This window comes from Phoenix dactylifera, unplaced genomic scaffold, assembly GCF_009389715.1.
Source record: "Phoenix dactylifera cultivar Barhee BC4 unplaced genomic scaffold, palm_55x_up_171113_PBpolish2nd_filt_p 000990F, whole genome shotgun sequence".
Taxonomy (NCBI): Eukaryota; Viridiplantae; Streptophyta; class Magnoliopsida; order Arecales; family Arecaceae; genus Phoenix; species Phoenix dactylifera.
In genome coordinates this window covers 156,110-172,847 of record NW_024068345.1, presented here as the reverse complement: position 1 = coordinate 172,847, position 16,738 = coordinate 156,110, and the positions used below count along the sequence as shown (strand labels likewise).

Genomic DNA, 16,738 nt, shown 5'->3' with positions numbered 1-16,738 from the left:
TTATTGTGTGATGCTAAGTGTTCACAGAAACAGGAATAATTTATTATACTTCTCTTATTGTATGACTGGCAAACTTAAATCTCACCAGAATGGAGAATAGAGAGGGAAAGTTGTGCACACTTATTGAAGATTTAGGCAGAGAAGAAAAGCACGTAAAGAAGAGTTATGATTAATTGGTTGATTGATGGAAGATAAATAAACTGCAAAGTACATATACCTCTTCCCAAAAGAAAATTTAAATTTTAAAACTGCATGCTTAAAAGCTTACCTTGCTAGGCTCATTTTCCTCAGGCAACACATAAGCAGTTCCCACACAGTAATAAACATTGTTGTCATCTGAGAAGGAACAGCTAATAATGGAGCAGCCATATTCATATGTATCAAGTGGATAGGTTGATATAAACTCAAATGATTGATCATCCAATAATCGAACAAAGTGCATTTCAGCTTCCTCGGTGCTAGTCTGGCAGTTCTTGAGACTACAGATGGCAAATGTTCGAGACTGCTCCTGATGGCAGATACGTCGAGCATGTTCCCCTAGAGGGATTGTACGAATGTGAAGCTTTTGGATGTCATCAATGGCTCCAATTGAAAGTTCACCTTCTTTAGCAATTGCAAGGCTGTTTGAAAACTAATAAGCATTAAATTGAACTAGAAAGAATCATGTTCACAAGCATAGACAACTTAGAATGCCTCAAAACAAAATTAACATTGTCTACCAGATATCAGCATGATTAAAAAAGGTGAAAGCAAATACAGACACCTAAGAGGCACTTGTCAACACATGAAACAGCGAAAAAAGAGAGAAAAAAAAGGAAAAGTATCAAGCATATCTTCCAGAAAAATCCACTATAGCTTACGACATTGGCACAGCCTTTGGGTAGGAAATACAAGTGCATACTAAAAATTCCGATTCACACAGGCAAGAAAACCTGATAGTATGAGGAAGCAAGACAGCAGCTCTCCACAGTCAACTGCCACTTGCTTTTGCAAGAGTTCCATAGAAAAAATTTTGATTCTTTGCAGAAAAAGATTTAAGATCAAGAGCATGATAAAAAAAATTTGCATACATGCATCAGTGAGGCAAAAACTCAGGAATTCATTGTTAAAAGAGTCCAGTTTTTGTATACTGGAGCAATAAAAACACACAATATTATAGAATATTAAAGGCTTGAGCATCAAGAAACATTAAATTTCCTATACAGTTAACAAAATCACAATGTGGGACAAATTTTAATCTTTGTCCTACAATGGTAGGACAACAGGAAAGAAGAGCCTGGAAAAAATTTATTAAAATACTATAACATAACAAAAAGAAAGTCAGCATTACAAAGAGAGAAAATAGTGAATAGTGACAAATTGGTTGAAATTTAAGCATCGAAATCTTGAGCAATATTTCACATATGCACATGCGCAAGCACAAGGGGGGAGGGAGGGAGAACCTGTCTGGAAAAGCAGCCGAGTTAAAAGGGCATATATGACTAACTTCTTTCAAATTTACATTACTATAAAGTAACTTCTTGTTGCTGCTGTAGATGACTGTTGGTCTATCAGATGCAGCAAATACATGTGTGTATCCTTTGAAGAAAACGTACGGAGTGTGATAGGTTGTGTCCCAAGAGAAACCTTTTTTCTATTAGACAATTCACCAGTACTTGTGTTCAATAGAAAATTGAACAGGTGCCCATCTCCAAGAGCACATAGCAGATAGGACACCTGAAGAACAAAAAGTACATACAGGTTGACAGATGCATTATTATTTACAATTAACAGAAAACTTTAGGAGAAGTGTGGCTGAAGAGCATACCCTTCAAGGTACATAGAAGAACAGACCGAGGAATGATCTCTCCACCCAATTTTCCTTCGTGAGCAGTTCCAAGCTTGGTAGTGAAATATCCTACACTTATGTCCGGTCCACATTCCTACCGCTGCTAGTGAACTGTAATGAGAATTTTCACCAATTGGATTTATGTCAAGACAGAAATTTCATAGTCCACTGTATGTGTTTGTTTCAACCAACTTGTCATTCCCATTTCTATAAACAGATGCCACCTCCAGTTGCCAATAAACCTGCAGTTCGTGATATGTCAAAGTCATGCTCAGGTAAACATGTTCAGTAATATCATATGAAGTTCTGTTAACTAGAAAATAATAAAGAACACAGATTCAGGTCGAGAAGTCTTAGATAAATCCTCCTTAGCACCACCTTTTTTTTCTTTACTAATATCCCAAATGGAGATTGATGTGGAAGACACTGTTAACTTCCGCTATCCTTGCTTCTATTTTCACTCATATCTGAAGCAATAAATCTTGGCTTCCAAAGCCATTGAAGATTTTCCCAAAAGAAAAAAAACCCAAGTTGAAAAAGCAAACAGGCTTCAACCAACAGGAGTCTGGTCCAGCACATTTTTCTTCTTCATGTTTTGATAACCAAAACAGAAAATGAAGAAATATCAAACAGGACCTAAAATTTGTATATATCATATACAGTGAAACAATAAAAAAAAGACTAGCCAAGGATAAATCCATTAATGGATCACATTGGTCGACGACAAGTCAGTATGGTATGGGGCCACTCCCCATCCCGACACCAAAACGGATTTAAATCCCGGTGAAACACTGAACACCCTTTTCTTTTTTATCTTCGTTGTTTTTTTCTTCATGAACTATTAGATACTTTTAGTCTCTTAAATAACTTGGTTATGGTGTCGGTGTGGTAATCAACACTTATGGTTTGAAAAAAACATAAAAAATCACAATAAATTTAAAAATAGCTATTGTATCAATCAGATCATGGAATAATAATAAATTATTAGTTCAAATAGAATAACAAGAGAGCCTTCAAAAACTACTTAAAATATAAAAGAGAAACATAAATAAATAAATAAAGAACATCCCAATGAATTATTGGAGTGCCCAATCTAAGTGGTTCGAACCATGGATTCAAAACCAGTGGAATGGGATGGTATCATCCGGTTAACCATACTTCCAATGCCATCGGCACAAATATAGGGAGCTGGACCATGAAGATACTACCAAGATTGGGAATGTCGGCCATCCTGATTCAGCATTGACTGACGACCAAGCAATATAGTACAAAGCCGTCTGATCAAGACGACATTACAAAAGGCATGAAATGGACCAAACCTACCACCCAACATGACGAGCCCGTACAAAGGCTAATTTGGTCAAAGCCAATAGCTTGTAAACTGGACAGCGCAATCAATTTTTTTTTTTAAATGTAGAGGTCCACATTGGCTGATGCATCCTAAAGTGTGAAATAATTAATCCAAGCAACAAACTTGATAGAAAATCATACTAGAATTAGAATTATCCAACTCAATAATAAACGGAAATATTGCTAAAACAATTCAACTACAGAAATATAGAAATTCAATGAAACTATTGCCAAATCTAATGGAAAATCCACATGATATTCGATCAAGAAACCTCCGAATATTGAGTTGCCGGACGTTCTCGGACGCAAAACCTTTTCGGCTTTGCATCCATCTATATCTATAAATGGGCCCATCATGACTTTTCCATAGAATGGGATGGTCGCATACCAACACTTAAGATAGTGGATGTCCCATCCATCTCAGTCCATTTTCCAACTCAACCATCCCATCCTAACACTAGGGACAGTGGACAATGCCCCATTTGAATGATCGGGATGGTGGAACACCTCATCATCCTAGCAGTATTTAAAACCTTGGTCCAAATAGTTATGTGTTTTGACCATGAGTGGTAAGGACTAGTGAACAACATTTATTCCTTGTGCTAAAGGCAATTCACTCTCATAGTTGATTGTGCTGCAGTACAACAAATACCAATCAGATAATACAACAGACAAACAATGAACTTCAATTCAATTCATATCCATATTGCACATCAGACAACAAAACAAGACTGACTAAATAACCATATTACACACCAAAATCAAAAAATAGAAAGAAAAAACTCAAGTTTGTGTACTGTTATGGTATTGCTCCACATCAGTCTCAAGAGTTAGTATGCACCGCTGTCTCGTGAGTCAGTATGGTATGGGTTGGTATTGTACCATTGCTAAGGAAAACCGGTACCACCCTTGGTATGGTATTTCAATCCTTTGTCACGATATCCCAATCAATACATCTTAGAGATGCATCGGGTAAGAATGGGATGACCAAGTTTTGAGAGATCCAATGTCTTGCATGCATCTTAAGACTGGTCTCTCTTTGGACTATTTCAATAATTATGATCACCTATGTGTTTTCAATAACAGCCTTTGGTAGTCGGCACTATCACTCAGGAAACAATGAAAAAGCATAGCTTCCTAGAGGGAAATGGTTGCTCTCAAAAATTAAAGAAAAAAGAGTATGTGCCTAAAATCAAGAATACTAGGAAGCATGTATGACCAAAGATGTAATGCACGTAAGAGTCCTTGAAGAACGTCACATGCTTTTCAAAAATAATCACATTAAAGTTGTTTTCGCCTTGGAATAAGAAAATTGGGTGGTAAATTCACAAAAAGATGTGAAGATTTCCTACAGAGATTTCCTTTAATTTACCTTTCTTTCCCCTGCATTATTTTCTCTTTAGTGTTACTTTTTCCCTTTTAGCAGTGTAGGAATGCAATTGTACAAATAATATTCACTTAAATTCAACAACTTGGAGGAAGTAATATCACCTTCTTGGTAGCAAGATCTTCCCTGACCAAGGAATTGGTTTTATTGTTTGCTAAGCAGCTAGTGAAGCAGATGCACGGATTGTACCTCATCAAAGCGTTCTTTTATGTTGTTTTGTTTGTTTCTATGTTTTTTTCATGCACATATTTAATGGGACACCCATGCCCTTGCTTTCGCAATCAAAAGATTCATCTTTCTCTTCAGTGCTGAAGTTTTTATGGGGACTTCTATTTTATTATAGTTGTTATGCAGATTTGGCTCCATCTAGGTAGATATTGTTCTCCTTTGCCTCTTTTCTTGGCCCCCAATCTACAAGCTAAAAGTTTGACTTCTGTCATGTCAGGGCATACTATGGCACTTAGATTATCAGCACATTGTTCTTAGACTTGTTTGACTAAAATTTTGAGCATTCATGTGAAGGCCAACTATGACAGCTAGATCGTCCCTCATAGGGTTGGACTTCTTGATTGTGTTTTTTTTTTCTATTATCTCGTTCTATCGCTTGGTGTGAAGTGAACCTTACCAGATGAAACTCTGGCATAGTAGCACTTTTGGTCTTGTTTTTAAATAGGTTTCCTGCTACACAGTTCCATATTTGATGGACATTCAACCAGATTGGAGCTTGTACAGTGAAGCCATGCCTTTTCCGAGGAAGATGTGCCTCATTAGTGAAGACATTGCAATGCCAATTAATGGCAAAGCTACTTGCTCTCTTGGACCGTGCTCCTATCTAGCCTTGGATGGTTTGACTAGGGGTGCAAATGAGCCGAGTAGCTCCCGAGTCGCTCGAGCCAACTCAACTCGGTTGTTACTGAGCTCAAGTAGCAAAATACTCAACTTAAAGGCTAGCGAGCCTAGTCGAGTATATATATTTTAATAATATCATATTTCACTTATAATATATATTATTAATGTAATATTTTAAAATATAATATTATGTTATATCTTGTTTTAGGCATATTTTTGAATTACATCCAAGACTCGAATTCGAGCTTGAACTCAAGCTCAAGTATCGCTGGGTTGATATTCGAGTCGAGTCGAGTCGATCTCAAATATTGGTTTTTTTTTAATCCAGTCGAATTCGAGCTTGGATATTAAGGTTTGATCGATCTTGAGTCGAGTTTGGAAGCCTGAGTATTTTAAATCAAGTCAAACTCAAGCCTATAGCTACTCGACTCAGCTCAGCTCGATTACACCCTTAGGTTTGACCTTCGAAGGCCGTATAGCTAGGTCCCATGCAATTGCGCAGGACTTTAGGTTGGCAATTAGAAAGCCTGTTTTGGGCATTCCAACTAGACTTTGAGCCCTTCATGGTTAAGGCAATGAAGGCTAAGCCTACTTGTTATACTAGCCCATGCAAGCTCAACTCAAAAAGAACTTAACTGTATACATATACAAATTTAGAGGGAAAAACTTGACCTGCTGAGGCCCAAACAAATATGAAACAAGATGAGATTCTTTAAATTGCTGAATGTGTTAGCAAAGTTATAGAAGTAACAATTCAATCAGTGATGGGAGTTGCAAAGATCCGATAGGACTGATGTTCAAGCTTGGCAATGTAAGTGTTAAAAGAGATTACTATCAACATCACAAAAACAGACTCCCACTTTTCAATAGAATGGATGTGGGGACATACCACCAATTCCAATTAGACTCTCTATGCACCATCTTCCAAAGCTTTAAGAAACTTAAAGGCGCAATTAAGTAACACTCTTGAAGGACTGCAGACTTGGCTCAAGATTCATGTGAATGCTTTAAATTAGAGAGAAAATAATTGTTAACAGAAGTGGACCAAGCTGGCTACTCGGATTGAAAAATCAGTGAACTAGTCCCCTATTCATTCCAATTCTTAAAGCAGCTCCATGTAACCAAAGAAAGAATTACTTGAAACAGCAATTTTTTCAATAAATCAGTGATCGACTGCTTCCTAAAGAATTGGATGTTTATTGAACCAGCTTACAAATATTGTTTTGCCCTTAACCTTAAAACCCTGTTTAGTTATGACAGGAAGGGCATTTTTTGTTATTACATATAAAAAATAGTCAAAATAAAAAAACAATTCATAGGCCCAATCCATGTCTTTTATTTTCTTATCGTTTTTAAAGTGTGAGCAATCCTTTGCATGCTTGTATGTTCTGATCCTGTACATGATCTAGATGAGTCCAAGTGGGTTTGCCAAAGATAGTCTCAGCTCTAATTCAATTAACTAACTAAATCAACAATTGCCTATTTGTTTCACTCAAAAAAAAAAAAGAAGATAGGTCATTCTGTGGCATATGAACTCGGTTCAATTGGCAATGGTCTGGTCATAATGATAGGGATATAAATGAGATTGGTAGGCCTGAAGTGATTAAGATGGATTCAAGTTTGCTAATCACCGAGGTAAATCCAATTAGCATATTAGTTGTGGAATTATCCAAGCTTTTTACAACTTGACCAGCTGTTCGGTTACAGGAACTGCATCTATGCAGAACCAGGCATAATGTAAAACTCTAAAATCGTCCAGTACTCAAGCCCTTGCATGACAAATGAAAAAACCATTGTCCAATCAGTGACTATTATAATTGTCACATAAGATGATCAAAGTAATGAATTAAAGATCGTCGGATCCACAATCCAAATCATATGATCCGGATCAAAAAACCAAATAATTAAGCTAAATTGGATCACTTGATCAAAATTGAGAAAAATTGGATGACTTAATTTTGGATCATCTGATCCAAATTGCAGATTATCCAGTCCAAATAAAAAAAGATCGTCGGATCCACAATTTAGATCATATGATCCGGATCAAAAACCCAAAAATTGAGCCAAATTGGATCACTCGATCAAAATCGAGAAAAATTGGATGACCCAATTTTGGATCATCTGATCCAAACTGCAAATCATCCAGTCCAAATGAAAAATGCCTTGAGGTTCTGTCTGTGCACAAAAACAGGGTGTCATCTCTGCTTTATGCATGAACACTGATCTCATCCCTGTTTTCGCCTGAAAAGGAATCTAGTTGATTTCTTTTGCTGATTTTGGCACAATTAAAAGCAGTTTTAGAGTGCTTGAATTATCTTTCTTTTGAAGAGTTCCATTTGAAAGCAAATTGAGGCGTATTGATTATCTTCCATTTAAGGAGTTCTATTTGCATTCAAATTCAGGTATGAATAAATGGCCATCTGGTTTTCTCAAAATAATAATCTATCACACATCTAGTTTCTTAATAAGAAGAATTCTGACCCATACCTGTTCACCCAATATCAAGAAAGTAGTGGTCAGTTCTTTATTCTGTCAATGTCCTTGTAAGATCAGGAAATGAGTCTGATGGAATCCATTACAAGAATATCTATATCCAGCTGCAGCGGGTTGATTGGACAGAGATTTCTGTGAGGAAGATTAATCAAATAACTTGTTGTAGTCCCCTTGTTTCTTTTCCTTTTTTCAAATTCTTCCATTTTACTATTACTTCCATCTCTTCACCTCTCCTCAACCCTATTTTCTTATTTTAAGGAAACTCAACCCTGTTTTCTTCCTTTTATGTGCTAAATATTGTTAAATAATGTTGTTAAATAGTAGATTTCTCACTCATATTCAACTTTTCCATTTCTACTACTTGTTACTTACTTTTTAGTTTTTAAATTTTTTTCATATTGTTTAAAAAATCTAAAAAACATCTCACAATCTGATCTAACTCCTTTTACGATTTATAATTTGATCCCAATCTTAACAACATTGGTCATGGCTATTTGTGACCAACTTTTTTATCCTAGAAATAATTTTTTTTCCTGCAAAATAGTTTGAAGAACAGGTGACACTGCCCTAGAAGATGTTTCAGTTCCAAGTAACTGGGAGCATATGGTAAGATAATAGAGCTGGAAATGGCCCTACGTTCGGCTGGCTTCCGAGCTTTGGGCCTAGCTCGAGAAGGTTTGGGTCAGGTTTTAGAGCCCGAATGAAAATTTAGCCGAGCAAGAAGCTTGACTCAGAGCTCGATCCAGCTCGACTTGCCCCCAAACCCATTTAGGGGAACTTAGGATTGGACATCTCATACCACCCTCCTTTCCCTCCTAGCTCCTTCTCCCTCACTCCCATGCGCTTCTCCTCCTAGGTCCCCACCACGATGCCCAAGCAAAACCCGAAGCCTAAGCGTAATTCTAGCTTCTTGCAATCCTTGCCGGCACTCCCTCTATGCCACCCTCGACCCCCTCATCCACATCTTCTCATGCACTTTCAGCATCATCTCCTAGTGGCCCTTCTAGCCCTACTATTTTAGCCGCAATCCTCACTATTGCAGCTTCGCAAGGCCCTCTCCACTCCAAATGTTGCCACCACAATTGTTTGGAAGGACATCAATAGTCTCCCATTCAAAGCGACTACAAATGCCTCCATGCCAAGCTCTAGAGGATGGTTCCCTTGTCGTGCTGCTCATCCTCTCCCGATGTGGATGCCCTATAACCAAGCTTGAGAACCGTTCTATCATCTAGTGCTTTAGCCCAAGGTTTGCCGAACCGGTACCGAGACTCGTACTGGTCGACATCCGGCACAGGTCGGTACCGGTTCGAATCGAGTCGAACCGGATGGAACCGTCCAACTCCGTCCTGTTCTGGCCGGTTCCGGCCCCTGTTTTCTAAGGCCGAACCGACCTGGTCTCCAACTGGGTTGGCTCGGTTCGGGTTGAACCGGCAAGTTCGGCTCGGTTCAGCTTTCCTTGACAACCTTTTCCTCCTAAGAACACCCCGCCATGCTCCTCCAAGCCCCCACCGTTCTCTCGTCGCATGCACTGTCCACCATACTAGGCTTGGGTTTAGGCTCAAGTCAGCCCGCTCAGGCTTGGCTCCAATCGAGCCTATTGGCTTGGAGCTTTGGGATAAGGCCCTAACTTTATAAAAGCTTTCAAGGCTTGTGCTTGGTCTGAAATCTGGAATTTTTCTGATCTGGACCTAGGTAGGGAGGAAATTTGACCAACCTGGCCCATTACCAACCATAATGACACATCATACTTATCTTTCTAACAAGATATTTTTCTCACGATCAATGGTTCATGATACCATTACCAAGGGCCTTCCTAAGCCATGTGGATGTATTAGGAACAAAAATTGGAATTCACCCTATGCAAGTTGTCAAGGTGGCAAAGACAGAATTGAGTTATCTCATAAGGGAATAAAAGAGAACCTTTCAAAACTAAGATACATCTAGCATGCTGAGAATGAATAATACAAAGATGATCATGATGAGGACCATGGACCTTTCCAGTCACAGATGATCATGATCAGGACCTTGGACTTTTCCAGTTCAATCCTAAACCAGAGAGAACCTGAACTTGAGAATAGATGAGTATATGTATGGATATTGCAATAGAATTCTTGTTGGTGTATGAAAGCAGAGCATGCCATGTCATTCATGCAATTACATGCATTTTTTTGGGTTATGCATCTCGGATGATCACACATGGAAAGGTGTGTTGCCATGGAAACAAGGTTAGGTGAGACATATAGAAGGAAAGTATGTTGCTACTGTTATGCAAAGGAGCATAGTCGGCAGAACCGGGCAGTTCGAAGAGTACCGAGCTGTACCGGCGACGGAATCGAGATGGATTCAACAACCAAAATGAAAAGTCATTGACGGAAGAGAAGGAGAAGGAAAGAGAGGAAAATATAGAGCAAGCAGGGAAGGGAGAGGAAGAGAGATGGCCGCAGAGGCCGACGAGTTGCGAGGGAAACCACGGAGGCTGACGAGCCGGAGGGGCTCTACCTCTGGGTCCCCTGTGAAGTCAGCAAATCGCTTGCCGACTTCACTTATTTGCCGATTTTATTTAAAAATCGCAAAATTAAAAAGGAGCACCCTTCGAGTTCTCTGTTTCGAACGAAACAGGAGACCCGGAGGCGGAGCCTCTCCTTTGCCTCCTCCACACAACTCGTCGGCCTCCGCTACGCTCTCTCCCCCTTCTCTCTCTCTCTCTCTCTCTCTTTCTCTCTCTCCCGTTCTTCCTCTCCCCTGCCTCCCCTATTGTGTCAGTACAAGCCCGGCACGGAACAGTACGGGGGCGTACCGACCCATGCCACCAGGCAACTGATTCGGACCCCAATTTCGGTACAGCAGACCTTGCAAAGGAGAGTGGAAAATGTCAAAGTTGGAGCAAAATTTCTAATACCTTGACAAAAAATAAACTTCTGGGAGTTGGATCTAGGAGCGAAAGCTTTAGTCCCTCGTCTTTGAGAACCTTTCCATTATAATCAATAAGTGAGCACCTTTCTACATACACGATTAATCAACAAGATTTGAAATAATCCCACTGATCAAAAAATGTCATATGCTCATGTGCAACCCCTCTGAAATCTCACCCACAGCAACGATCCAAATCAGTATCACAAGCCTCATAAAACTTGGAAAATATTTGTGCGAAATTAGGAGAATACATACATGATCAGGATCTAAGAATCTCCAACAAACTTGATGATTTGTAGATGGTCACGATCAAATCGTTAATCTTGGGTCCGGTCCACGTTGGGCCTGGTATTCAACCCATGGTAGACACTACGGAAAATTTGCACAAGAGGGAAAAAAAGCCAGGAAAGATAAGACTATGATAACTCTCTTTTGAAAGAGTTTTTGTTCATAGTTGACTCAAATTAACAAAATCTAGTGCTATTCAGTTGGATCAGATCATTTGCGCCAGTAATAAGATTCAAAAGGTTGAGATCAAACCAGCACAATTAAAAGGCTGCAATCTTTACTGCACAAAAATTACTTATACTTTTGCATATAGTATATTAGCCTCTCGCCAAATAGGAAAGCTAGGGAAATGGGGATTTAAAAAGCCAATCCTGATTACTTGAGACATGGTTGATGGTTATGTTTATTAGCCTCTCAATGCAAAGACATTTCCAGTCTCCAACACATTTGATTCTTAGAGAGAGGAGAGAAAATTTCAGTAAGAACATCAAGAATATCATGAAACTGCAAGATCTGATAGAAAATTTTGTTTTATTCACATCAACAACCATAATCATTGCTAAGTCGGTCTTGAACCTTGATGGAACTTTAGAGCACCACAAGGTGAACTGAATCGACACTATGTACATATAAAGTGACACCAAATCCAAAAAAGAAGATAATACCAAGCACCTTTTTATTCACTTTAAGAGCTTTTATTCTCACCATATTTCCTTATCTATTTGCATTTCTTATACAGTTTTTAAAGAAAACTTTAGGATTCATTCTGATATTTGACTTCCAAAAGTGGCTAGTATTTTCAAATTTTTACCACTCGCTAATCAGTATAATAAAATAAGACTTTGAATGAGGTCGGCAACGAACCTGAGAGGCATTAGCAGTGGCAACATTGACCGAGAACCCTGAAGGTGCATTCCACTGATCCAGCAATTCCCGAGATGTAGAACTCACTAAACGAACAGAGTTAGCAGTAACCTGTTTGCAGAAAATGTCAGTCTGCTGACAATAGTTTTAGGGCGAACTAATAAATGCTGATACATACACATAACCATATATATGTGTGCTCATAAACAGTAGAATATTTCAGCAAGTAATTGCCATTTTTAAAATATGCAATTGTTCTCTATGATAGGATAGAATATGTCTAATTAGCATAAATTATGGTAGCATGCTATCCAAAGTAGAAGAAAACTATATTGAATTGTGCTAGGAGTTAAACCTGTACAAGTTGATCATGCATGGCATTGTAGCAAAACAAGGTTTGCGCTTGTGCATAAAATCCTTCTATCTCAGTTTCTTCTAATTCATCATCCATATTCATTGCCAGTATACGTGTCTCACTGATAAAGCTTACAACCAAGAAGGTGTCATATTGATCGTTAGTAGAAGATCTTAGAGACCACAATCCTTTGATGCCTTGAAGTTCTACAGATGCCTGATAACAAATGAAGATATTATTAGTGGAGTATTCCAATGAACCTAGGCAGCCATGATCTCAAAGGATGGGAATAACAAAAATAGGCCGACCTGTTCATTAATCCCTATGCCATTCCGAACTATGCGAAGGGAACCATCTTTATAAGCTCCTGAGCATGTAACAACCTGACCCTGACCTTGCCTCTCAAGATCAACGACACAGAAGTCCACAATAGGCCCAAGATTGACATATCTTTCAAGAACTTCAACATACGAACCTTTCGCATCAGGTTGCAGATTCAGTTTTATCAGCTATTAAGAAAGATCAAATCAAGATTTCAGTGTGATGCATTGAAAGAAACAACATGCAGAAAAAAAAAGAGGAGGAAGGGGGGGGAGGGCGTTTAAGTACCAAAACAACCTGAAAACTATTAATTCAAGCAAATCAATAGAAATAGACATCAAAGGAAGTCAACTTAGCAAAACCTTCCTATATTCTAGGAAAAATACCACAACCATAAGAACAAATGCTTCTCAATATAGGTAAAATATAAAGCAGTGGTTTTCTGCATCTTATTACTATTATACCTGAGAATCTCCATAACTTGAACCAACATAAACAACTGCATTATCAAGATAAGATATTGTTGATGCCACAGAGGTCTCTCCTAAGTGTTCAATTTTGAGTCCAGTTACCCTAATTCAACAGAAAAAAGAAAATAAAATTGCTCAGTAAATAACATGAATAAATAAAGAGGAACACATCAGTTATAAATCTGCTCTAGTGAAAGCTTTTGCTGGTAGGAGAGCAGTTTCCTCAACAAATAATGGAACATTTTGAAAAATTAATATGCACTTCACCTTTCTCTCTCATGGGTGATGACGAGTAAATGCAGAAGACCTGCATTGTCGCTAAGCAAGTATCGAGAACCATCCGCATCAACTCTCCCATAGGCTCTTATAATAGACTAAGAGCATACCAATGGATTAGGCAAAAACAGACAAAGTTAGAATAATAGGGAAAAGGACATAAAAACATGCAAGTAAAACAGGGAAAGGAAAACAACAAGCAGGCAAAAAAGCTTACTGGTCTGATTGGTATAGCTTTAAATGCAGCCGCACTACAATACACGATTGTTTCTTCCCCAATAATTATTACACCACCAAGAGGCATAGGAACAGGTATTAGAAGACCAGCCCCATTATCAAGATTATTTTGTGACCATGGACCCTCAACAAAGTCTTTATCCTTGAGTGCAACCTCATATGTCTTAACATGCCGTGCATCCTTGTTATCCTGTAGAATGAATTGATGAAATTAATGCAACATTTGTTGGATTTTTTAGATAAATTAGCATTTATTGGATTTAATATGGTAAATGGATAACATGTATAAGACTTAAGAGAACACTAAGATGAACAAAATAATTTTCAGAATATAAAATAATTAAGAGAGAAATATGTGGAAACCAAAAGCTAATGATATTAGTGGTCCATATCTAAGCTGCCATCACCTTTTTTCCCAAACCTACCACATTAGTGATTTAGCAACACATTGCCAAATAAGATAATACAAAGCAGACCAGCACACATTATGCCAGAACCTTACCGACATGAACCGCTTGCAGGATGCTGGCTGTGTTCCAATACTTAGCATGCCATGGTTTTCGTGCACGCCAAGCACTGGCGCATAATATATACCATGCAAGTGAGAGGTCACCATGGCACCAAAACACAATATCTTAATCCTTAAAATCATCAAACGCTAACACATACAGATATGCACCAACATAGACCTGTTTCTTTTTTATTCTATAGTCCATGGCGCATGACCAGCATGGCACAATATGAAAATCCGTGCAAGCTTCTGACAAGCACAAAAACAGAGGCACAAAATGAATAACTGTATGAGCTTCTGACCAGCAAAACAACAGCAAATGTGGTATTTTAATCCTTGGCGAAGCAGAAGTAATGGGAATAAAAATCAAACAAGAAAGCATCTAAATCAAGATCATACGCAATGGAAGGTTCTGTTTGCTTAATCATGAGTTTGGAACGAAAAGTTTAGGACCTTACAAGGTGACAACAAATGCCAACAAGTTTGGAAGAAAAATAAGGATAATTTCATGACCAGCTTGGGTTTTAAGTATAACCTATAACCGGCTATCACAAGGTGACAACAAATGCCAACTTTTTCAAGGGCAAATGTCCCTCGACTGATGGGCGCATGAACAAAAAGGTTTATCATTTAACTGTTAAAAGCCCTCATGAGACTCGAAGACTTAAAGGGGTTGGCTAAGTCTACAGAAGGCCCATAAGAGTCGGCTTAAAACAGCATTGTAGGAAGGCTACTTATGGTGGCACAAACGACACCTCTTTGAATTCTCTTAACAAATGTTTCCTCTCTCCTCTTTATTCCCTCTCAACTTAAACTCCATTTCTTCTCTATTTTTCCTTTATATTGTAACACATTTATCTTCTTATATAGTCGTTGTTATTTGATCAAGATTGCCGTATTTTCCCAGATCTTTTCCATGAGTAATGCTGAATTCTTCTCTCCTCTATCTGTTATTGCTGGTATCAATTTCAACATGAATCTGCTGTCCTTTGAACTAAATTTCAAAATCTGTACATAGGCACAGTTTCCCATATCTCTAAGCTAATAACTAAATTTATTTTTCTTCAAAACTATTTAGCCCACACTCCAAGTTTACTTTCTACAGGAAACAATTAACTGCAATCCAAATTCTGATGACATGCCAATATAAGGACTCCTTTTTTGAGACCTAAAGCCCTAACAATCATTTTCATGGGATCACTACCTATTTCCTAAACTTGAAGGAAAAACAAAACTACACCCATTTAATATCTTCTAATCCTTAAAAAAATCTGTTCAGTTTTCTTTTCAGAAAAAGGAGGTAAACCATGTGGACGGCCTAATTCTTAACCTCACAGCCCCTTGGGTTCATCAATGCTTTAGCAAGCCATCCCCTCATGGTCCTGCATCATAAGTTTCATATAACAATAAAAAGATTGCTATGGACAGAGGGTGGTTGAACTAAGGAAGATGGGGGAACTGGTTAACATAAATGAATGTGCAATGTAAGACTAAAGGCTGATACAACAGGGAGATGGGCCTAAACCTTTTCCAATTATCAAGAAAGTAAAGATGGCAATTAACATGATGGAAATGAAAAATAATCGTGCCAAAACAGGATGCAGCTCTTCATGAAAATGAACAGAAAGGGACCCACAGAAATTGGATCAGAAGATAGATTTTGGAAACCTTGTTTCAAATATACCAGTTATTTTAAGAGGGATTTGTCTGTCTTTGTTCTAAAGTTCAATTTAAGTTCTTAGAGACTAATTGTATAGGGGAAAGCTAGGAGTAAGGAATAACCAATATATTCATTCAATTAATGATATGATCGGAACCTTAGTATATGAATCAATTGCAGGTGCTCTAGTCGACATTGGTTTGGGAGCATCAAAACAATTATCTAAAACAATCAAGATAGCGGTTGTTCGTAGGAAGCACCTGTATAAGTAACATGTAGTATTGCAGTATACTAGAACCACACATGTAGTGAATCAGTTTTTAAGGTTTCCTTTTGGTCTCATCTAGGAAAAAATAACTACAGATAAAACTTGAACATGCAAGATAACTTTGATCTATTGTTGGCTTAACTATATGATAGTAACAAAAAGTGATGGTTTGAATAGAGGATGGAAGCATCAAGAAACATGTCTATGTGCAAAAGGTATGTAGAACACCCCAAGAAAACAATTCCAGCTGGTAGTCTAGTACTACACCTTGTGAAGTCTATAGGAAGACAAGTTGCAGTAAATATCTAAATGTTTTTTTTTTGGTACAAAAAGTAAATATCTGAATGTTTAGTTCATCATTCTCCCTCCTAAAAAGGCACACTTGGTAGATAACATGTTTCCTACACAATTAACCTCCTCAAATAAACATTAAAAGATCACATTGCAGTTTCTACATGGTAGATTAAGAGGGCATGCAAAAATTGACTCCTGAGAAGTATAATGTTTGTTGCCGCTAAGGACCGGCTTGACCCAAGCACCAAGAGAGAGAGAGATGTTGGAAGGCTCAGTGATGAGCTACTCAAATCGTACAAAGCCGCGGTTTGGAATGGATGGCTGCGTCCAGGAACCTCGTCCACGGCCGAGCTCTGACCTGGAACAACAAACAC

At 38.2% G+C, this 16,738-nt stretch overlaps 1 protein-coding gene across 1 annotated transcript in view; it reads right to left on the bottom strand.

Annotated features, from left to right (window-relative positions):
- Window positions 1–241: 241 nt before the first annotated feature.
- The window catches only part of LOC103696820 (DNA damage-binding protein 1), a 33,566-nt gene continuing 17,069 nt past the window's right edge, over window positions 242–16,738 (bottom strand). Inside the window, 13 exon segments of the mRNA XM_039121153.1 lie at window positions 242–620; window positions 1,443–1,575; window positions 1,578–1,716; window positions 1,779–1,858; window positions 1,861–1,893; window positions 1,896–2,047; window positions 2,049–2,070; window positions 11,969–12,083; window positions 12,328–12,543; window positions 12,636–12,836; window positions 13,113–13,221; window positions 13,386–13,492; window positions 13,612–13,821. Of these exon segments, the coding sequence (XP_038977081.1) occupies window positions 257–620; window positions 1,443–1,575; window positions 1,578–1,716; window positions 1,779–1,858; window positions 1,861–1,893; window positions 1,896–2,047; window positions 2,049–2,070; window positions 11,969–12,083; window positions 12,328–12,543; window positions 12,636–12,836; window positions 13,113–13,221; window positions 13,386–13,492; window positions 13,612–13,821 (1,881 nt within the window). The 3' untranslated portion in view covers window positions 242–256.